At 36.5% G+C, this 25,508-nt stretch overlaps 1 protein-coding gene across 1 annotated transcript in view; it reads right to left on the bottom strand.

The window, feature by feature from the left end:
* stxbp5a (syntaxin binding protein 5a (tomosyn)) overlaps positions 1-25,508 on the bottom strand; it is a 117,444-nt gene that overhangs the window by 9,128 nt on the left and 82,808 nt on the right. The window contains exons 12-22 of the mRNA XM_073811406.1: positions 24,249-24,321; positions 23,973-24,120; positions 18,027-18,094; positions 14,883-14,923; positions 11,610-11,830; positions 9,670-9,854; positions 8,783-8,908; positions 8,075-8,226; positions 7,022-7,084; positions 4,373-4,420; positions 1,926-1,975 (exon numbers count right to left, since the gene is read on the bottom strand). Coding sequence (XP_073667507.1) covers positions 1,926-1,975; positions 4,373-4,420; positions 7,022-7,084; positions 8,075-8,226; positions 8,783-8,908; positions 9,670-9,854; positions 11,610-11,830; positions 14,883-14,923; positions 18,027-18,094; positions 23,973-24,120; positions 24,249-24,321 — 1,175 coding nt within the window. The remainder of the gene's footprint in view (positions 1-1,925; positions 1,976-4,372; positions 4,421-7,021; positions 7,085-8,074; positions 8,227-8,782; positions 8,909-9,669; positions 9,855-11,609; positions 11,831-14,882; positions 14,924-18,026; positions 18,095-23,972; positions 24,121-24,248; positions 24,322-25,508) is intronic.

Below are 25,508 nucleotides of genomic sequence, written 5' to 3'. Positions count from 1 at the left end.
ATTCCTTTATAAAAAATATCAAATGTCTAAATAAAAATGTATATGACTTTAAATTAATCATTTATAAATATAAAAAAATATATGGTAACACTTTACTTGAATGGGTGTTCATAAGACTGACATGACACCTTCATAATCATGACATGACAAATGAATATACTTAATTTTATGTACGTGCATAATGCAATTAAAAATTGACAACTAACAGAACTTGTTCTTTCTCACAAAGAGGGTTCTGAAATGTTCTAAAATGTTTAATTAATTTAATGTAATTAACTGTTTTTCCAGTGATATGGACCCAACGCTGCATGGGTTAACCTATTATTTTACTGTTTTCGTTTATTTTTAGGTGAATCGGTCTCCAAATGCAATAAAATATAATTTTATTTATTATTATTATTATTGAATGATTGATTTTATTTGTTAAACACATGAAGGAAACTTAAAAAAACATTGTGAACTGAAGAATATTCATGATGTTGTTATAAAACTATTTGACAAAGTATTAACACTTAATGACATTTTAATGACAAATAATATTTGTACCACTGTAGTTGAGGTCAAGAAAAATATTCATAATGCTGTTATAAAACTGTTATTATACACTATTAATGATGTATTAACACTTGACATTGACATTATAATGACGAATTCAATTTGTATCACTGGTAAAAAGTGGTCAGTTATTTTGTCTTGGTAAGCTGTCATGACAAGTAATGATGTATTGGTTTATTTCAAGTTGTCATAACAAAGACATCTCAAACAATGTCATCTTTGCATTAAAAATGACACAAATGAACAAATGACACTTAATGACAGTTGTCATAAACGTGCATAAACGTTTATGACAGACGTCATGTCATGATTATGAAGGTGTCATGACATTCGTATAAACACCCTTTCAAGTAAAGTGTTACCAATTATACATATAACATAAACTTACTTTTAAAACAATTTATATCTGGATATGCAGTAAAGGGGTCTAAAAATCTGGAAAAAAATAATAATAGGTCACCCTATCTAAGAAAATAGAAAAAGACGACGGAAACAAGATAGGAAGACATTTAAGATTTTGTTTGATTTACAATAAATGAACACAATATTGAAGCCTACTTTGAACATGAACAATATGAAAGAAAAGATGTGGACAAAGATGTTTATATCAATCTAACACATTTCTTTCAGACAATACTCCATTCGGAAATTCCTTCAAACATCACCCCTGTTGGAAACTTAAATTCGCCCCTTTGTTTTGCGGAACACAAGAAAGATATTTTGAACAATGTTTGTATCCAAACAGTTTTGGAGCACCATTGACTTCCATGGTATTTTTTCTTGCTATGGAACTCAGTGGTGCTTCTTTTTTGCTTGATTACAAATATCTTCCCATGTATTCAGCAGAACAAAAAATGTATACAGCTTTATAACAACTTGAGGCTAAGAAGATAATGACAGATTTTTCATTTTTGGGTGAACTATCCCTTTTAATATCAACAAAAGCTGCACTGGCAAATTCTGACTTGGATATTTCAGCATAAGAATAAACTGAAAGAGAAAACATATACAGTATGACTGACTTAACAGAAAAAAGAAACACTTTTTGTGATGCTGACTGTATCTGTAATGCTTCTCACAAGTCTTTTGATAACCAAAATAATTTCTCAGAATTATTCATTTCAGATATCAGAATCAAACAACTATAAACACCAACTCCATGAAAGATTTATGAACTTGATAAACAACCGCCATTACCAAACCTTACATAACAACGCACAAACTTCATATAAATATGTGAGGTAGAATTGGTCTTTGCATACTGTATCTGACAAAGACACTGAACATGTGGACACTTCAGATTCTGATCATTTGCAAATGGCTTCCACATTCATAAGCTGTGTAGCATGAACGCAAAGTCGAGGCTTACCCAAGTCTGGCTTTAGCTCAGTAGGCAAGCTTAATTTCCGTGACATCTTTGCTGGAAAATAGAGAACACGCCTCTTTACAAACACATTGAAGCTTTAGTAGGAGCCATGCAATGCTAGATGCTTCAAACAGGACACAGGACACTGCAACAGATTTCAGCCAAAGACAAACTGCAAAATGCTGCATGCTAAACAAAAGTATTAGGATGTGAAAAAGTGTCATTTGGCTGCACAAGACCCTGAAAAAAATATTAACATTAAACCAGACAAAACAAACATTCCCAGCATACCCGTGCCACGAACATGCACCAGACAGGAAAACACCAGCTAGAAGTGATAGCGTATATGTACTGTATGATGACTTTCCCATAGTTATAGATTCTCATCTATTGTTATTTATCTGTTGTCTTATATTGTATCAAGCACATTAACATTTCCCATCGTCCCAAATGAGCGTGTGACAGAAAATACTTTTTCACAGCTGTTTATGAGAGCAGCATCCGTCAAAAAAGACACTTTCATGGTATATCCATAATAAAAATGAATAAAAAAATGATAAAAGATTTAAACCATATTTTGTTTTCTATGAGTAGTACTTCACAAAGCTTTTAAAGTACAGTGACCCCTAAAATATATTTAAGTCACTCTTAAAAATGTATGAATGTCTTAAGTGGAATCTGCATTTGATTTTCTTATATGCTGCTAAGATAATAGGGGATGGTTTCCCAGACAGGGATTAGATGAGTCCTAAAATAAATGAATGTAAGAGTTATCCAAACTGAAAACCACTTGCACTTGTATATCTTAAAATACATCAGCCTCAAAATGCACACAAGTAATGTTTTTAGTAAGGCATGTTTGTTATACAGTAACTAGTTATATTTCATAATTAAACTAAGACCTAGTCCTCTCTTAAAGGGACACTCCACTTTTTTGAAAAACATGCTCATTGCAATGATATAACGCAGCAACCGAAAATAGTCCCCTAACGCTGGATTTCCACCAACTGCGGAGCGGCTGCAGATCGGCTCACTGCGTTACGGCTCCGCACTCTGCCGTCCGCCAATACCCACCAGTTCCATATTTGTTGCAGAGCGGCTGCGTGCTGAAGTGACATGGACCCATGAGGTCTCGCAAATTCACGTGAGGATCGCGCAATATATTATGTCTCCGCCCATTATGACGTTAAATTATGACGTTTTGCTGGACCAGCCCAGATCATGACACGAGATCTCGCAAATTTAGGTATTATTATGCCAGAATGAGAGTATAGTTCCTAGCCATATCTGACAAGAAAATCACAACTTTCAATTTTCCGTCAGTCTTAGTACACGACGTAACTACAGAAGAGTCAAGTTTTAAATAGGAAAAATATCGAAACTCTTTGGCAATTTTTTTGCGCGATGCTAATGGTCTAATCAGATTCAATGGATTATGCTAAGCTATGCTATAAAAGGTACCGCCAGACCCAGAGATCGGCTGAATGGATTCCAAAACGATAAGAATGAAATGTTTAACTCTAGGGGAGTTGAGCATATTTAAAAAAAATATTAAAAAGTGGAGTGTCCCTTTAAGATAATCCCTATCCGGGAAACCACCCATAGTCTTATCTATCTATTAAAGGAGCGATATGTATTATTGACATCTAGAGGTTGAATTTGGTACTGCAGTCTAAATTTTAAATATTGGAGATGTTTTCCCCCTCCTCCTCAGACATCTACATGAGCGCAACTGACGGTGGAAAGCATGGACCATCACACTGTACGTTTATCTGCTCATTTTTACGTTTGCAAGTGTTTTTTAACTCAATCTGCGGCTCATTTCGAAGTTTGCATCCTCCAGAGATCAAACAGACCAAAACAAAAACAGACATTTTGACGCAGAAGGCGCATTAAAAAAAAATAACTCAATGTGTTTCCGAGAAACAGAAATGTGAACTTGGCATGTTTCCTAAATATTTACAAATATATTATAGTATTTTTTATTTAATATAGTACAATCAAAAACCTACATACAGCTTCTTTAAACAAATTCATTTCCAAGTGTGACTTAAATTTCCAAGTACTCGGGCCACTGTTTATAAAGGAAATAGCAAAGCTGGTTGCATTCTTTATATGTACATGCGTATTTTTGTCATACTCACTATCCCGTGCTGAAGTTTACGGACATAAAAAGACAAGTACAGAATAACAACAAATTGAAAAACTTAATTCCTACAGACAGACAATTAGAAAACACAGCCACCGGTGTGGCCTTCTCAAGCAAATCACAACAGGCACATATCATCAGTTTACATGCGTGCTACATAAACGTAGCATTCAGTGGGTATTTTTGTTGGGCTTATTCATGGCTGTGTTCCTGCAGTTGATTGTTTTGTTCATACATAGAGACAGAGACAATGTGGTTGAACAAAACCAGTGGAACCTCTTCTATAATAAACCTGGCCTTACCTCCTCTCCCTCCTCCATTGTAGAACTGCTGATGGTTTGACATCAAGACTTTTTTTTGGAAGAAAGTAAAGCACATTAGCAGTTAAAGATACTTTTACTGTTGATGCATCAACACACAGCGCAGGAATGAAATATCGTATCAACCTGGGGTTTACTGTTTATGTTTACAGTTGATCGACGATGATCTGGCCCGTTTAGGTGTTACAGCAAATGTATACTCATTCGATTACACAACCTTCTTTCAATATTTGATCAAACCGCTCACTGGGAGAGCAGCTGGGAAGGCCTTTGCTCCGTCTGAAGGTTAAGTCATTTAGGAAATACATTCTCATTCTGTTCTGACCTTTTGTAGCAAATCTTATCTCTATTTTGAGATCTGCCTCATTCCCTATGTGTGAATGTCATGCTCTTTATAAAAAAGGTTTTTAGGGGGTCTTCAGCCTATCATGGCTCCTACCGAATCAACTAGATGAGAACATGCAAATAGCTTAACATTGCCTTTGCATAACCTTGTGTTTTACCGTGAATATGTTTGCATTTACCATAAAAAAACATATGTTTATTTGAATCAACGCATAACAGAGTTCTTTTCGCCACCCTGAAGGAAGACAAAAAAAGAATATGGCAAAGGTTACGACTCTGAAAAACAACCTATTAAAAGTGATATTTAGGGTAATTAGCATAGCATTATTCTGTGTGGCAAAAAGTGCACAGCATAATTTCAGTAGTGTGTTAGCAGCCCAAAAAGTTGTGGGTTCGATCCCAGGAACACAATGATAAAATGCAAATCTTGAAAAGCACTGTAAGTCACTTGGAAGCATCTGCCAAATGCATAAATGTAAATATTTTGTAACACGACTCAGTGACAGTATCTCAAAGCAATCAATTCCTCATTTAACAAAAGCTGAAACACACTCTCGGCTAAGAGGTCTGCATTACAGTGCATTTACAAGCTAAGGTTGTCTTGTAAATTTAGATTTAATGCGTCTTTCCCACTCACAATAACAACTTTGCTTGTTCTGATGCTGAGGGATGTTCAACATGTACATCTTTATTTCACGTGCCACTTTAAAAACCTTACCTCTTCCTAGTAATTCACAAGATCCTTTCTCAGAAGCACTTACTGTATGCAGTTTGATTGCTGCATATGTAACAATATTTTAGCAAATGCTTTAATCCAAAAAAGTCCCTTTTAAGTGTCTAGCTCAAGGACAAAATGCGAGTGATGCGAGTTTCTATCCAGGTCATGGTCATCCCTTCGGGAATCTAAACCTGTGACCTGTTTCAGGCCCAGATGTTTAACCACTGTACTCCCAGCAGGCATTAGTATCAGTGTCAGTCATTATCATTCATCACAGTGTCAGTCATCATCAGTCAGGTCGACCTTTTGAAACTTATGTTCGCATTTACTGATGCATGTGCAAAACAAGAGTGACATTTCTATGATGTTCTGCAATGTGTGCTACATTAACGCGGCCGATGATATGCAGCACAAGTACACACAATTATGTTGTGTATAAATGATTTTTGTAGAAGAAAAGGAATCACACTCCAAAGCTGAGTAAATATTGGGCTGGGTAAAAAAATGACCCAATGCTGGGTCATTTTTAACCCATTGGTGTGTTCGGTCCAATATTTTCCCAGCATTGGTTAAAGGAAAACACCACCATTTTTCAATCTTTTACTATGTTCTTACCTCAACTTAGATGAATTAATACCTACATATCTTTTTTCAATGCGTGCACTTTTAATCTTTGTACAGCGCTTCGTGAATGTGTTAGCATTTAGCCTAGCCCCATTCATTCCTATGGCTCCAAACAAAAGTTTTATTTTGTGCTACCATACTTACTGGTGTAACTACTCATGTAACAGTTTTTAAATAGGGAAAACATGGAAATGTTTGGTGGCTTCTAAATTCATCCCTGTTTGGATCCTAAGGAATGAATGGGGCTAGGCTAAATGCTAACACATTCACAACGCGCTATACAAAGATTAAGTGCATGCATTAAAAAAAGATAGGGATGTATTAATTCGACTAAGTTTAGGTAAGAACATAGTAAAATATTGAAAAACGGTGGTGTTTTCCTTTAAAAACAACCCTGCATTTCTTGGTGCACCCACAGGCTCCATACAAGTGGTATGATAATAAGGTGAATAAATAAATCGCAGAAATAAAAAAAAGATCTTTTTGAATATGTATTATTTTAAAGCAACACTATGTAGTTTTTTACCTTTAAATAATGTCTCTAAAATTATTTCAGTGATAGAACAACTTTTAACTGGACAAATTGTACTGTTGCTGCAACCTGAGCAGCCTCCTAGCTGCTACAAGCACACTCTGAAAGTGGCGGTGGAGGGTAGAGCACACAGCCCCTCCCCCTGCCTGCAGAAGAGTGTCTGATACCAGGCACTGTTGCGCTTTTTAACCACATGGGGGAGCTGTAAGTCATTTTTACATGGAAACTACATAGTGTTGCTTTAAACTGCAAGAAAAAGTCATTTTAAATGAACACGAGAACCGACTGAAAATCCCCAAACACTCCACCTGTGGAGGACACAGCCACCTTAATTTTTAGCAGACTCTAGTTTTTGCATTGACAAGTTATAGCAGACATTATGGATAGTGTTGTGCTCTGAGGGACGTTTTACCTGAGGTGGGGGATTTACAGCGGTCTTCTGAAGTGGCTGAGCCTTCATTTATGTCACACAGCCCTGTGAAAACACAAACACACAGTCTTATGAGTGACTGTGTGCTGTACATGTTGTTGTTTTGATTCCCGGCATACAGGTATGTGAAAAGGTGATCTATGTGGTATTTTGGTATGGCGTTTGTAGCGTGACCGCAGCGTGTGCCATGGAGAGTGAGTGTGTAGCCTTGCTGTGATCTCCGGGTTGAGTGCAGATGGGCAGACGGGAACTGAACCCAGCTGCTCTGATCAACATTCTCCCCTCGCGCATATCCGACAGATCCCAGCCCCCCGCTAAATATCACTCATTACCCCTGATGCAAACACACATGCACACCACACCGGGTAATCTAACAACCGGTCTGTTGCCAAGTCACGGCAACCGGCAATCACTTCTTCTTACTGAGCATTGTGTGTTAAATTGCACTTCTGCTTTCTACCAGCAGGGGTCACAGTGTTGTAGTCAGTGCAAATGAAACAGTGTGGAGAAACAGGATTTCACCAAGTAGGATGTGATCCTGGATCAACACCATTGTTTGTCCTGGATCAACATTCACAGTAGTCAGATTACAGGATTAGGGTGTATGTTAGATTTAGGTTAGGGGCTTTAAAAAATTATTTTCAAATTATTATCTCACACTAATTTGAGGGTAAAAAATTGTTAGGGTTTGAGTTAAGGGTATCTTTGATCCAGCATCACATCTTACTTTGTGAAATCATGGCAACCAAATGTACATGTCAATATATTTCAGTATTACAGTAGTACATGATACTTTAGTGATGCTCAAGAATTTTAATGGCCAAAAATGTATTGATATTTATTTATGGGGGAAATTATGCTAAATGTAAACTGTACATTGTTAATACTTTTCAACTAAAACGCGAAATCAGTATGATTTTCCCACAATGTCCCCACAAAGATAGTATAATACCAATAATTTTGGTATAAATAATATCTGTATAAATAATACAGAACAATGTTTTTGAAATGACAGAAAGTAAAATCATATCACACCTCCTGAAGGTTGCCGGCTCTTGCGTGGAGATCGTGGTTGTCTCTGGTAGGGGTCACTAGAGCCATACAACTCCATAATTCCCATATTTAACAGAACCGTCTTCTGTAAGTAATCCACTACTGCCAGACCATTACTATTACCAAACACCACCCTGTAACACACACACACAATAGAGACATCCCATTTAAACACATGAATCTCAATATAGTATATTGTACTTCTAATGCCGGGTACACACCAAAATATTTTTTACATCTTATAAACTTCTACACCCTATTGTATTTTAAAGCACCAACATACATGGGAAAGCACTTTATTTTTTACTGGTTAGGAGTATTAACCCAATTCAGTATCCAAATCTGGGAACCAGTATTCAAAATACACTATGTCATCATGGTCATAGCTCGAATGCACTGTAAGAAAATAAAATATTTTCTATTTATACAAATTAAGCTTAGAAATGCTTATTGTGATGATTCCTCACTGTAAATTATGTGATTTTATTTAAAAATTGTCTGCATCATTTGATTAATAACGTTTTAGGTGCTGAACCACCATTTACAATTGATTCAGAACTCTCAGTGATCAACTGACTTTTCAAACTTTTCATATAAATGATATTTTCTTTCGCTGGACCATGGAGTGATTCTCCTGAGACCACCTGGGTCGCTATCCCACATCCCCATGCTTCATGCGTTTGGACTCACAAGCCGTAGCTGGAATTGATGGCCAGGCTGCTGATCTGCTGGGGTGGCTCTCCACTGACCCACACCAGCTGTACCACCAGCTCCACCTGATATCCAGGAGACTGTTTCAGAGGACTGCTGCGTACCCTGAGGGAACAACAACAGCATGAAATGAGATTTTGAAGTTATATACTGTACTATACAGAGAGGCAGAGATGACAATATCTAATCTGTCCTTGTCACAAACCTATATATATAAAATAGGGTAATATGATATGTCTGTACATTATTTGAAATTGTTTAAGTTTGAAGTAGTTGCCACCTTTCTATTTAAAAACTGATTACAATCATGCAGACACATATTTTACAATTATTACTAAGCACACAGCTGATGGCACCCATTGACTTACATAGTAGGAAAAACAAATACTATGGAAGTCATTGGGCAGTGTTGGGAAAGTTCACTTTCTACATAAACTAGTTCAGTTCACAAATTTTAAAATGAACTAGTTCAGTTCATAGTTTTCAAAATTTTGAACTAGTTCACAGTTCCAAAAATGAACTAATGAACTAACCAAAAAAATGGTTGCCATTATAGCCCATATAGAATTACAGACAGCAATTATTTTATCAGTTTTAACACTGAAGCTAAATGCGTCAGATTTCATCTTCATATCCAACTTAAAATCCATATCCAGCCACTGTTTACATTAGCATTGACTGTCTTTTATTTGTTAGCATTTGCTAAATGCTAACACATTCATAACGCGCTGTAAAAAGATTAAGTGTACGCATTGAAAAAAGATAGACATGTATTAATTAATCGAAGTTGAGGTAAAAACATAGTAAAATATTAAAAAACTGTGCTGTTTTCCTTTAAACAAGAAAAATGACCAAAAGCATCTTACTTGAGACAGGGGATGTTGTCTCTCATCCCATCCGAAGAATTGCTGCTAGTTGAAGGGTGTGTCTGAGGGGTGGCGTTTTGTGGACTGGGGGAGGTGCTTGGAGTGTGATGAGCTGGTGTCTGATCTCCGCCCATGTCTGGAGACTCCAGATCATTTAACTCGTACTGTAATCTAACCTCTAGTAACTGTAAAACAAGGACACATATGCACACGTGTAATTGATAGATAAGTGCATATGAGCACAGATGTGTATAAATCAGCTAAACGCTGTTAATTGATTCCCATCGGTGTCACTATTCTTAATTTGAGGCACACTAATTGGTGTATGTGTCTCTGTGCATGAGAGTCACAGGGACTCGAGGTGCTAATAGCTTTAATTTGCCCTCATTATACAGATGTGTGAACATTCTGTCAGCAAACCCGTAACTCGCACAGTTCTTCGCACTTCTTTTGTGAGAATGAAGCTCTGTTAACTAATCACGTGGGTTCTTGCGACTTCTATTGCAGCACATGCACTGATACTGTTTCTTATATGACTCAATATTATCCTGCTCATGAATATGTAAACGCATTAAGATGATTAAAGGGATAGTTCACCCAAAAATGTTATCATTTTCTAACTCTCATGCACTCTAAAAACAAACAGTGCTATATAGCACCAAAAGTGGTTCTTTGCTTGTTATCATAGAAGAACTGTTTTTAGTGCCATATAGCACCGGTAAAGCACCTGTGTAGAACCACATAGTGCTATGTAAAACCATATGTGGTGCTATAGTGGTGCTATATGGCCCCCATATGGTTCTTCACTGGTGCTTCACCGGTGCTATATGGCACTTAAAACGGTTCTTCTATGATTACGAGCAAAGAACCACTTTTGGTGGTATAAAGCACCGTTTTTTTTTTAGAGTGTGTTGTTATAAACCTGTATAAATTTCTTTGTTGTGATAAACACAAAGGAAGATATTATGAGAAATGCCAAACTGATCCAAGGCCCCATTGACTTAAATAGTATTTTTTCTACTATGGAAGTATTGGGCCTTAAAATATCCTTAAAATATATTCTTTTGTGTTCATCAGCACAAAGAAATTTATACAATTTTGAGGCCCAATTACTTCCATAGTTGAAAAAAGTACTATTTAAGTCAATGGGGCCTTTGATCAGTTTGGCATTTCTCAAAATATCTTCCTTTGTGTTTATCAGAACAAAGAAATTTATACGGGTTTGTAACAACATGAGAGTTAGAAAATGATAACAGAATTTTCATTTTTGGGTGAACTATCCCTTTAATCGGCTCAAAGCATTTGCATATTCATGAGCATGAGTCATATAAGGACAGGTAGGAACAGAATTTCTTGTCTGAACTATCTCTTTAAACATTCATAGGTCACTTTTGTTAATTTGCTGCATCTTAAAACCATAAATAATTCAAATTATTATTCAGAGATATAGTTTTTAAAAGTTTTATCACAAGCTCTTCTTTATGAGTCACAGGGCCATTTGTATGCAAATGCACAGCTTGCACAAAAACAGTGAGGCAGCTAAATGAATGTGGTATTAAAATCAATATACAGCTAGATGTGGTGAGCATTAATTAGAACGGCTTTGAAAGGATTTGGGATTTAGTTAAGCATCTGAGTAACAACTGTTCCTCGGCTATCCTCAGTTGGCTTTGCAGACTGCACATACACATGCACACAAACACGCACATTTCAAGTGCCTGAACAACATCCACTTAATGAACAGATTTTATATTATTATTATCCCCAAGAGTCATGCCAGTTGACAGGGAATAAAAATAACTCAAGACAGTAAGAGAAACAGAGAGTGTGAGGACACCCTGAAAAAAAAACACAGTTACACAGCTTCAATCTAATAAATAACAGTTTTACAAGAACATCTATATAGTTAGACAACAATAAATAATGCACATGCCCCTTACCTGCACAACCTCTGTGGTGATTTCCTGTTTGCTGAATCTGTATATAATAATGTGAGCCGAGACACCAGCAACACAAAGCATACGACTCTCGGGACACCAAGACATCAACTGAATGGCGAACGGGTCCTCGTCCACGATCTCTGTGCTGAGTTTGTCCTCTTTACATCGCACCTTCTCAAACACTTTGGCTGTCTTTAGTTTATACAGCACCTGGAGCATTACTGAGCATCATAGGGGGAAGAATATCATTCATTTATTTGTTTCTAGGTGTGATATGTGACCCTGGACCACAAAACCAATTATAAAGGTACATTTTTTGAAGATCACTTTTAAAGTTATTAGTAACTGTATCTACTCACAGTTTTTTTTATATATATATTTATGGTAGGAAATGTACAAAATATTTTCATGGAACATGATCTACTTAAAGGGATAGTTCACTTTAAAATGAAAATTCTGACATCATTTACTCATCCTCATGTTGTTCTAAACCTGTATGAATTCCCTTTTTCTGATGAACACAAAAGAATATATTTTGAGGAATGATTGTAAACACACAGCAGATAGTGACCATTGACTTCCATAGTAGGAAAAAAATCTTTTGGAAGTATTGTGATAAATAATGAAGAAAATATTTCGATAAATGATGGTAAACACATAGCAGATAGTGACCACTGACTTCCATAGTAGGAAAAATATATTTTGGAAGTATTGTGATAAATGATGAAGAAGATATTTTGATAAATTATTGTAAACACATAGCAGATTGTGACCATTGACTTTCATAGTAGGAAAAAATATTTTGGAAGTATTGTGATGAAAAAAATATTTTGATAAATGATGGTAAACACATAGCAGATAGTGACCACTGACTTCCATAGTAGGAAAAAATATTTTGGAAGTATTGTGATGAAAAAAATATTTTGATAAATGATGGTAAACACATAGCAGATAGTGACCACTGACTTCCATAGTAGGAAAAAATATTTTGGAAGTATTGTGATAAATTATGAAGAAAATATTTTGATAAATGATGGTAAACACACAATAGATAGTGACCATTGACTTCCATAGTAGGAAAAAAATATTTTGGAAGTATTGTGATGAAATTTTTTTTTGATAAATGATAATGTTGACGGTACCCATTAAATTCCATCATTTTTTTATTCCTACTATGGAAGCCAATGGTTGCTATCTGCTGTGTGTTTACCATCATTTCTCAAAATATATTTTTTGTGTTCATCAGAAAAAAGAAATTCATACAGGTTTAGAACAACATGAGGATAAGTAAATGATGACATAATTTTCATTTTAAGGTGAACTATCCCTTTAATATCCCAATGATTTTTGGCATAAAAGAAAAATCAATAATTTTGCACCATACAGTGTATTGGGCAAAATTATTGCTAAAATTAAACCCATGCTACTTATGACCAATGGTCCAGGGTCACATATTAGAAAGGAATCATTTATAGTCATTTGGTCTTTATTGCATAACAAAACATGTCAAGATGATAGGAACCCCTGAAGGCCGTAAAGCCAGGCGGACTGTACATTATCATACTTATTACAAGGCTACTGTGAGATTGATAAATAAATGCACATGAAATATTGATTTGAGGATTTATTACGTGAAAAGAAAAAAGGTTGTGGAGAAAGGCATTAAGATGTTCTCCTGGACAATGGCCAGTTATATAATTTATATGTCATATTACAAACATACTTTACTACACTATGCAACAACAGGCCGATCAGAATCATATATTTTAGTGAACTGTAAACTAAACTGTTATAACTAATACTATTTTTTTTTGCATTGGACTTCTAAAAAGATGATGTAAAATGTTTTAATGCCCTCTAATGTGTTTTGTTCATTTTTTGTTTAAACTCTAATCCACTGACTGCAATTGCTTAGTTAAAGCAAAATACATTGAAGGGCATTAGCCATTCTCTTTAAGCAGGATTAAACCCTCCAACTAATTAGCATTATATTCTGATGGAGGAAAAAATTGTATTTCTACTGAAAATAAAGTCCATCTGAATGTTAAAAAAGCTTCACTCTAAAGAATGTTTGGTCGTTTCAACCCATGGACTCATAAGCCGTAGGTTAAAACAACCCAGCATAGGTTTTATAACCCAACGACTGGATTTGTCCCTTTTTGTCCCAACCACGGCAAAAAATACCCCCAGGTATCTGCAAATTCTAATTTTGTCTCTTTGCAGCTCAAGATGGAGCAAAAACTGTCATACTTTGACACATTTATAGTTTGAAGGTCAAAAGCCATTTACAGGTAACACACTCGGGATACTGGTATCTCTCAGCAGTTTGTAAGGTTAGGCAACGCCTGTGTTATTATGAGTTTATTTGTTTGCGGGACAGTGAGCTGTGTGACATTATAGGGTCAGTCCCCAGTTGGGTCATAAATCACTGAAAATTACCTTACAGTAAGGTCACCCATGTTTGATGTTGTGTGTTAAACAACAGCAGTCAGCAGAATATATTTTTCCAGTTGGACATTTGTCATCCTGGACCACAAACCTAGTCATACGGGTCAATTTTTCTAAATTAAGATTATAAGATTTATATAAATAAGCCTTCCATTGATGCATGGTTTGTTGGGATAGGACAATATTTGGTTGGGATACAATTATGTGAAAATCTGAGGGCGCAAAAAACTAAATATTAAGAAGTCTTTAGCAACTCCATATCCACCAACAAAAATAAACTTATGATATATTTATGATAGGAAATGTGCTAAATATCTTCATGGAACATTATGATGAAATATATCCTAATAATTTTGGGCAAAAAAAAAAAGATATTTTTTGGTCATACACTGCATTTTTTTGGCTTTTGCTACAGATATACATGTGCTACATAGGATTGGTTTTGTGGTCAGGGTCACTTTATATAGAAAGGGTTTTGCATTATATGTACCAGTTAAGATCGGCACTTATCCAGGCTATGACAAAATCTTCTGAACATACTGTGAGTTGCAATCAATGAAAATGCATTCCCAAATGTGGTCAAATTGTGTTGGATTTACTGGGAATACACTCATTTTATACAAAATGTATCCTTTTAATACAGCAAGTTGCTTTGGAAACACTTATACAGTACATACATTTAGTAATAGATGTGATTAAAGCAAGTTAAAAAAAACTATACTGCACACACTTATAAATATTTATAAACTCTATCAATTTGGCCTATTATGCATATGCAGTAAATGAGTTTAATGAGGTTATTATGAAGTCAGGTGCAGTACTCACTTGCTGAGGCATCCCAAAACTTCACTGAACCATCTGCATGCCTGTGGGAACAGCAGATCAAATCTCAGATTCACAGCCTTTTATAAACTAACCCACATAAACTCTTGGGCTCTTTTACATAACCATAGGTATCCAAACAAGCCATTGAAGTAAAGCAAGTTCTGTGTCAGATAAATGCTAGTGAAAAGCTGAGAGGAGGTGCCTGTCCCACCACTGTCAAACCCACAACAACACATAAAAGGTTTTGTCATCTCATGGCTGATACACGAGAAACTGCTTACTACTGTTTTTGTCACACTTCCTTTTCGATACCCTTGCATCCCACTCATCAATGTCACACAATTTTTCTCTGTTACAGTCTTTTTCATACTTCTGCCATTTCAGCAGAACCAGAAACAGTGATGGAGAATAAAGAACAGAGTAAAAGATTAATGATACACATACTGTGCCCATATTTGTTATTTCTAAATTTCTTTCTATTTAGTATACTGACATTATACTGTTATTTTGTATTTCCCTAAACCAGGAGTCCACCTTGATCTTAAAGGGATACTATCCTGCAGAGTTATGGAGGCATTTACACAACACAGTTTTCGACTAAAAACTGAATTTATATGTTTTGGCCTTTTACTACAATGGTGTTTTGGGTGTCTCAAAATGCCAAGTATTTTAAACAGTTTTCAAAGCAGAAGTTTTTACAAATGATACCATCATCCTGTGTAAACAAAAAAAAATGTGACTTTGGGAAAACATTACGGGGTGGCTGCGTCCACAACCGCCTACTTCCATACTATATAGTAGGCGAAAAGCAGTAGGCGAGGCTAGTAGTATGTCTGAATGCGTAGTATTCCAAAAACAGTATTTCGGGTTACTTCTAACTACTTCGGGTTAGATTTCGAAGCGTGCATACGATGGACACTTCACTATCCCGTGATGCCCCAGGAGCGGAGTTATGCAACGAAGAAGAAAGGCAAAAGCAGCGATACGCCCGTTTTCGCACTGGTATGACATGACGTGATGACGACGATGTATGTCACAAGATGTATCAACATGGTGGATGTAGTATCTCCGAATCGCATTCATACTATACAGTACCTACTGTTTTAACTGTCAGTAAATAAGTACTTCATCTCATTCAGTACCTACTGAGCATTATTAGGGCCCTATAAAATCTGTTAAATTTTTTCCCAAATTCCGTTTTATTTTTTCCCAAATTCCGTTTTCTCCATTTTAATTTTTGAAAATTCCGTTTTATCCGTTTTAATTTTTGGCAATTATTTTTTTTACCCTTTACTCTTCTTTTAGTCATAAAAAGCCTTTAATGCCTTTAATGTTAATGATTAAATGATTAAAAAAAGAGAGACAGAGCACGGCGCCATGATGCAGATGATTATATTTTAAATGCGAGAGCGCGTGCACGTGAGAGAGGTGCAGTGAGACAGGTGTGGATGAGAGAATGCATGTATCTTTGCGCTCACAGTGAACAAAATGTTGACAAAACTTACAAAATAACAGTTCTCCGGTCACATAAAAGTCAACGGGGAACTGCTCGGAACTGAGTGCTTAGCGTCAAATTTCTTAATGTTTTCGCTGACGAAAGCAGAGTCGTGGAGAGCCGCTTCGCCAAGGTTTCAGTGTTTTGGAGGGGGTCTGAAACTATGAGAGGGGGTGTGTCGCCCAGATTTACTTCCCCCGGTCTGCATTTCCCCCAGACATACGTTAGTCTCCCACACAAAAACAGAATTTTATTCAAAATAATTTAAATTCTGCGAAATTCCGCGTTAACACTAGATTCTGTGTTAATTAACCAATTCCCTGTTAATTTGCCAATTCCGCGATTCCGTCCGCGATTCCGTGATCGCGATTCCGTGATCGCTGAAATTATAGGGCCCTACATTATGTGGTTTCGGACGCAGCCCTAGTCCTGGCATAAGCTAATTCCTATCCAGGAAACCGCCCCTAAATCATGTGCATAAGAATGATGTGTTCAGACATTGTGTGACATCGCCAACTACTGGCCTGGCATGCAAAACACAGCATATTTATTCATTTTTACAGAAATGTGCAAAAGTGGATCATTTTAATAACGCTGTTGTCTGTATACAACACTCAAAAGAATCGTGTTTGGTATTTAAAAATGCAAATTAACGTTTTTATTTTTAGAACACTGCTGTAGTGTAAACCTACTTATACAATAGCTTAAATTTTATTTAAACACACATGCCTGTAATTTTCAAATAATCCCAGAGACCTTCGCTGCATCGCCTACTACATGGATACGGCAGTAGTAAAGCTGTATACATAACAAACCGTACAGCCAAAACCTCAATATGCAAAAAACAGTGGGCAAAAAACCCTGGATGGTCTGCTGCATCACTGAGGCTGCATTTGAAATCGCATACTGTGACCGTAGGTACTGAATTATTGACCGTTAAAAGAGTAGATACTATATAACAGTGGTCTCAAACTCCCGGCCCGCGGGCCGTTTGCGGCCCTCTCTCCCCCACTCTGCGGCCCGCATTTGCTGTCAAAAATATAACATAATCTGGCACAGATTACTTTTTTGGAATACTATGAATTCGGACATAGTACTTGCCTCGCCTTCTTGCTTTTAGCTTACTTTACAGTATCGAAGTAGAAGTTTCAGACGCAGCATGAGATTTCACAGTATGCATGAGATGGAAACTATATTTTCCAATTAGGTAATGCGTGTCAATGTGTTGTCCAAATACACGAGTAAATACACTTAAAGAAATCTCTGAACTGGGTGTCTCTTTAATTGAGTTAGATACTAAGAAACGTATTCTTTGTGATTTAATTGTACTTGTTTCACAAACAAAAGTAAATTAGGGTGGCGGATGTTGTGATTAAGTCATAGGTCAAAGGACATACATTTATTTAATTCATTCATTATGTACTGTCACAATACGTATTTTTGGATGCAGGTCTGGATTCAAGACTAAGATTGGCACTAAAGGACTGAATCACTTCAGAAGCAGTTTTGAAAACCCCTACCTTAAATCTTTGGGTATTCTTTCTGAGACTTTACATAGTATGTTTATTACATAATTTTTCTAATGGGCACAACTGATGTCTTGGTGATCCACACACACACATACATACATACATACATACTCTTCTTACCCAGTTATTATTATTTCAGGGTAGCTTTGTGTGCCCAGGCCCCAGTTTCCTCCACAGATAGGCCATTCCTATGATAAACAAGAGAAGCACAAAATCCCTTAAAACAGCAACTACAACACCATAGCACATCAATCTGACTTTTCACAATATATAAAAAGATTTGCCCTTAACCATGTGAACATTACTAAAAAAATATATTAAGAAATAGAGCAGCTAATTTGTAGGTTTTATAAGAAAAGCTTTCTCTTTTAATATAATGACTGTGCCGGCAGCCGCAGAACATTTTTGCAACGTGGGTGGAACATTTATTAAATGTCTGGCGAGCCTCTATAGGAAAGCCATTTCTTAGAGGTGTATAAGTTTAAGCTGTTCATTCGAAAGGAATTCAATGCTACTGATTTAAGTGGGTAGCCTGGTTTAACCTACAACCCTGTTGGAGACATGCCAACAATTTAAACACCGAACTCCATTCTGGGTTGAGAGGTCATGTTTTATTTCATATCCAGAAATATCTCTATCTGTGACTCTGACCCACACAGTCTGGGGACACATTTTGCCGCACAACGGGGACTCTAGGTCACACAGTTATAGGGCAAGAGGGCTATTTAATAGGGGCCACAATCTAAATTACTCAAAAACCTGGATTTGAAACATCCTGGATCCTGAATAAAAAAATATGGCATAGATCATAATGCAAGGTAAAGTAAAGCACTTACACAAAATTAAATTAGATAAGACTTATAGACTTATGACGTATTATACACATATGGCTCAGTATGGTTGGTACTGCTCACTGTTGGGAGGATTCCACTGTGTACAGTAACTAAAAAGCAAGTACTTTTTAGTACCACCTAAGTTGAGCCGTACCAATACAGCGGTACTGAAATGTGACCTGTAAACACTGTACAATCACTGATTGGTCAGAGAAAATCATCACTATGAGCGTCATTGCTAATGCAAGATTAGCCGTCATGCGCCATCAAGCAAACCAAGTAATGTCATCTGCACTTTGTTGTAAGAGTTCCCAAACTCCCTTTTAGCAGTGAAAAACATCAACATGCCGACAATCAAGTACACCATTTCATCAATATGCTCCATTGCTCCTATGTTATGCATCTGTATGTGTCGTGTTTACGATGATGTCACAGCAGTAGAGGCTGTATAAGTCGATATATACTGTAAGTCTATAATCTCACCCACTTTGGAGCAAACTAAACTTCAGCGGAAAAGCAAACCGAGCCAAAGTAAAGTGAGCCGAGCTGAGCAGCGTCGTCCAGTACCACACAGTGGAAGCGCTGTTCTTTGCACACATCAACAACAAAAACCAGCCAGAAACAAACTAAATTTAAACAAAAGCCATCTGCTACACATTTACATGACACCAGGTGCATAACTAAACTCTGTTGATACACTAGAAACACAAAGTTCTTACAACACTAGCTGGGTTTCCATCTAAACGTGAATTCCCCCTCCGCCAAACCCCCCCCCCAAAAAAACAAAACAAACAAATGCGAATAAGGTGTGTTTACATCACGTTTTTCAAGCAAATGATGGTGGTATTGCTAACCTAGTAACTAACAGTTAAACAAGGCATGATGTTATGGTGCAACCGAAAAAAAACACCATCAGTGGAAACAGACGATCAGTCACACGGATTTAAAAGGGACATATCATGAAAATCTGACTTTTTCCATGTTTAACTGCTATAATTGGGTCCCCAGTGCTTCTGTCAACCTAGAAAATATAAAAAACAACCCAGTAACTAATGGCGCTTTTCCATTGCATAGTACCCCACGGATTGGTTTAGTTTGGGTCAGGTAAGATTACTTTTGGGAGCTTTTCCATCGGGTGCAGTACGTAGTACCCGATACTTTTTTTCGTACAACCTCGGTTGGGGTTCCAAGTGACCTGAGCTGATACCAAACGTGACGCGAAAACACTGTAGATTACTGATTGGTCTGAGAGAATCGTCACTACAACGTCATCGCTATAATGTAAAAGATTAGCTTTAGCTTACTGCTAGCTTGCGCTGTCTCGAGCAAACATGTTGTCATCTGTGCTCAACTATAAGTTCCCAAACTCCCGTTTAGCGATGATAAACATCCACAGGTTGAGAATCCGGGACACCATAACAGTTTTTTCCAGACTTGCAGTTTGTGGCAGGACATTCGCGACGTGCACGTCCGCATTATATATGCTTAAATGCAACTTAAATGAGGCTCAGCGGAGCGCCGTAGACTGACGCCAACAGAAACTGTCATTTGAGACAGAGGTAGTGATAAACGCGATGTGCAAACATCTATTTGTTGTGGCCATTTTAATTTTATGGCGGACTGAGAAATAAATAAATGTATGGGAATGTACTACTCTCTCACTTGTATAATGTCACAGCAGTAGGCAGCGCAAATATAACGACACGCCTATAACAGGGTTCCTACAGGTTTCTTCAAGTTAAATTCGAGTCTTTTTAAGACCTTTTTAAGACCATTTATATAAAAAATTAATACCCATTTCACGTCCCTACCAGCAAAGAAAAACTAAAATACTTAAACTTGTGTTCATTTATTTTTCCGATGTGAAATGGGTAAAAAGATGATAAGCCAAGCAAGTGTGAAAAATTTTTTTCAGTAGGCCACAAGAAAGTTTGCCAAACAATGTTAAGTTGTTAAGGAATTTCTGAGATTTTCTTTGATTTTTCCCGCTTCTCCTTTGCCTGTTGCTGTGTTGTGTTGCAGTCTATGGTTGTGGTGATCTTCATTTACTGAAGGTATCACGCGTTCGCAGTATTTTGTACTGTGACCCGGGACTGTGTTGCGTTCTCAATTATTGGATCCGCCACTCTTTATTTATACTACTTTATTAAACAAACAGAGATGCAAACACATGTATGTTCAAAAAAGAGAAAGGTAATCTAAGCCCTCACACCCAGGCAAATATCCAGATACTTAGGCTACATTGCCACAGACCCCTGCCATCCCTACCAACCTAGGTATATACTGTAGAGAAAAATGAAATTCGAAAATCAAAAGACGCCGACATTAATTTGGAATATTCAATTTCATTTTTTATGTTAAACCAAAACTCTTATTGAACTATCTAGCACTTCTTCTTGCTTTACTCCTTCTTCCTCTTCTTCCTGGCCACCTCCTGCAACGTATCCAGGGCCTTCCATCTGGCTGCATTCATTTATATTAATTTCACATTATATTTCATAAATCCAACCATAAATGAACAAAGCTGACAATGTTTGTCAAAGCATCACAAAACACTTTACTGTTTTTGCACTGACATATGAAGCAATACTTGTGTAGATGACCCCTTTTATCAAACTCTTTTGAATACAATAATATAAGGTAAGGTAAGGTAAGGTATACTTTATTGTCCCAATGGGAAATTTATCTTGGGCACACAAATGCAACCACTGCACTACCAAACATAACACAAACAAACACATTACATAACAACCATAAAGAAAAATACACATGTACAAAAATAAATAAAAATAAAAATAAATAAATAAAAAATAAAATGAAATAAAATGAAAAAAAAAAAAAAAAAAAAAACGAGTGCAAATCATGATTCCTACTTTATATTATTTAATAACTTAACAGCTGAAGGGATAAATGAATTCTTGTACCGATTTAATCTACAGCTGGGCATTCTCAATCTTCTCCCTGATGGCAGCATCACAAACTCAGAGTGCAAGATATAAGTTGTATCATACAGAATCTTATTCGCTTCTCTCAACATAGATTTTTCATAAAGAGTCTGGAGATAAGCAGGTTCTGTTCTGCCCATGATCTTCATAGCCGTATGAAAAAGACGCCCAAGCCTAGATTTCAGATGTACCGTTAAATTCCCATACCAAATATGTATTCCATAACTGATCACATTCTCCAATACAGCCTGATAAAACTATATGTATAGTATATGTATAGTATAAATATGTATAGTATATTAATGATAGAAAGTGCAGGTCTATAGATTATAAATGTAATCGGTGTGTTATGGTTTATGGTAGTTTTCTTTCCTTTTTTAGATAGAGCAGAAGCAGTAAAAGTGCCTCTTTTAATTACTCTCTTGCAGATTAAAAGAGCTTAATCCACTTATTATTTTAGATTCAAAAGTCTACTTGCTGTCCCAGTGACTGGTGACTTTATATTAGAGTTTTGCGTTTTTTATATCTAGAGTCAGCTTGAGCTTTGCTCGTGCAATGGGCTTAATTAACATTCACATTGCTTTTTTGCTACCATCTTTGTGATCTTTGAGCAAACTTTTTAGATATAAAAAGATGGTTCATTAATAATAACATTATTAAACAAAGGGACGGAGAAAGAAAGTGCAGCGCGTGGTCGTGACTTTCAAACCAAGCCAGTTGTTATCGCAATAGAAACGGAGGCACGCAGCTTGAAACTGCACGTGAACATTAGCGCTGACTGACTCTGATCACGGCCGTTTTCCTATCGACTAGGGTTTTACACATAATGTTAATCGGACCCGGTCCTCCGTGAAAACCTCTATGCATACAACTCTGCTCAAGTTCAGAAACATGTTACGCTGAACTCGCTTCATGTCGCACCCAATTCATCGAGAAACAGAGAGCATGTGAACGTACAGCAGACTCATCGGTAGAGACACGATGTGCTCACAACCAAAATGCCATTAATAATAAAAAGGCGCAGGCGCTGAAAAGCTATGTGTTTGCATCCCTGATTTAATAAAATGTGGTTGACAAAGAAACTTTTAAGGAAAAATACAATATGGAGAAGTTACATACAGCACAATTTTTAAGACCCAGACATCAAAATTTAAGACTTTTTAAAGTCTTTTTAAGGTATTATTTCCAAATTCATAAATTCAATGCTTTTAATGCTTTTTAAGACCCCGCGGGAACCCTGTATAATCCCTCCCACTGCAAAGTGATACTAAACTCGATGGAAAAGCTAACCACGCCAAAGTGAGGTGAGCTGACCCGACCCAAACTAAACTAACCGTAGGGTACTATGCAATGGAAAAGCGCCATTAGTAAACCATTCTTTGCAAGCATGTGCAAAAATAGGTAATTGAAATTTGCACCCCTTGTGATGTCAAAAGGGGATCATCTTATAATAATAATACAGCCCCTTAATTTGCAAATATACAACCATGGCACTGCAATTTAGTGAAGAGAAATAGAGAGATAAAATAATTGACAGCACAATTGAGTTTCAATTTCAACAAACCACCATTATAGCGATCAGTGTTTGCATTTTATCAGCTCAATTGCATTTTAACTCACACCTACAAAGTGGCAATTTTTTAAATGCTATAATAAATTATCTACAGTATATGGTATTTTGAGCTAAAACGTCACATACGTACCCTGGGGACACCAAATATTTATTCTACATCTTAAAATGTCCCCTTTAATGTTCGCTACATCAGAATTTATTTTCCAAATGTTTTTCCATCTGCCTATATTTGCATATACTCTTTTTCACGTAGGTCAAAGTGTACTTTTTTTTTTGCGAATTAAGGGATTTTTATTCAAACTTTGGCGCTTCCATGACTTGTTTCTGATGTGATACTTCAAAATGCACATAAAAACAGGGTGATGGAAACATAGCTAGTGACAATCGCACAAACATCAATTACAGAGTTGTGTTTCTGTTTTTCAAATGTTCACTTTAATCTTTATATATCTCAATTAATATACTTTTTATGGAATAATTCATTAACTCCTTTAACAAAAAAGAGAGATATAAAGATCAGCTTTAAATTATTAAAAAAGCAATTTCTATAGTAATTGACATTTTGCCACAAATGCCATCTATTCCACCCATGTTGCAAAACTGTATTGATCAAAAGTTTCATTAAATGTAAAACATTCCTTCATCCCAGTCTCTCATTATTATCTGTCAGAACAATAGCTTTGTGTATATGAGTGTTGCATTTATCTAGCCTTACCTTTTTGCTGTAGCCCTGTCGTTTTTGGCGAGACCCAACAGAATAAAGTGCAGGTATGAGGTCCACAGGACAATCGGCTAAGTACTCACAGCACGTCACAGGGGACTCATGAATCGTCATGGGATATGGGTTTTCAAAGATAGGATAACTATGGAAACATGATGGACCAAAACCATCACCATGACATTGTGGTGACATTTAGAGAAAAGTGTCATATTAATCACACATAACTAACTGTGACGCAAACACAGAACGCCGTGATTGACTGATGCATACCCGTTTTGTGCGAGGTCAATAACAACTAAATCCTTCTCCAGAAGAACCACAACAGCGTACGGTTCCTGAAAATCTTCAAAAGAAAGAAACATTTGATGGGTACAAACACAGGACAGAGATGTACCTTATTACCTTGTTACTTCACTGCAAATCCTGCAGTCAACAATAAACCAGTATAGCAGCAATTTGCCAGATTTCTTCTATGCAAAACTAGCAAATCATATATTGTATACTAAGGGGTACAGTTGATAAAATGTATGATGCTGCACAGAAGTCTGTTCATTTGTAGATTTCTGGACTCGGCACAGCTGTAGGATCAGTCGTGACGACAGAAATGCATGAGATACAACCTCTCAAACGTCTCAGTAATGAGTCAGAACCAAAGATGTCCCGCTTTAAATATAGCTACATGTACACAGAGCCAGGCACTGTTATGTAAGAAACTCTGCAAACATGTTCTCTTCTCCTTCTGCCTTCATTATTTCTTCTTAACAAAAATACTTTTACACAGATCATTTAAGACACTGAATTTGATAAGAAATGAATATTTCTTGAATATAGAAATGATATATATATATATATATATATATATATATATATATATATATATATATATATATATATATATATATATATATATATATATATATATATTAGGTCTGAAGCTCTTTTTCTTTTCTTGGAATCTTCCGTCAAGGGTTTTCGATGCTTCTTCCCCGGCTCTGCCATTTGCAACAATCGCTAGCTGTGTTTCGCTCGCCTGCCTCTGTGTTGTTTGCCGTAATGTGATCCTGCTTCTCGCAATATCTGAGACTTTGCCAGACTGAGGAACACCGGGTCGGATATAGCGAACTTGTAAGTGGGGTATTCTTCCTACAGACGTAGGGGCGGGCGAGAGAGACTTAATTCGTCCGGTAATGAGTCATTTAACCATACCGACTTACAAAGATGATCTATTAACATGCCTGCCTTGTGTCCCTTTAAACAAGCGTGGATTTACCAAATAGTAGGGATGCACCACATCGATACCACATTTTCTAAAGTATTCGTACTCGTTAAAAGTCCCCCGATACCAGGGATCGATACCACGGTCTGAGAAATGTCTATGTTTGAGCGGCGTGTAAGGGGTTAATGCCTCTTGTGTTGTCCAAAGAGGCAGAGTTTACAACAAACTGGAAAACTAGTCCCTTGTTTTTTTGTTAAATTATATGACTAAAGCTGTTACCTGTAAATTTAAAATCATGTTTTTTATTAAGTATT

The sequence above is a fragment of the Paramisgurnus dabryanus genome, chromosome 12 (genome assembly GCF_030506205.2).
Source record: "Paramisgurnus dabryanus chromosome 12, PD_genome_1.1, whole genome shotgun sequence".
Taxonomy (NCBI): Eukaryota; Metazoa; Chordata; class Actinopteri; order Cypriniformes; family Cobitidae; genus Paramisgurnus; species Paramisgurnus dabryanus.
Note: the sequence above shows the minus strand (reverse complement) of the source record. Positions and strands in the feature narration are given on the sequence as shown.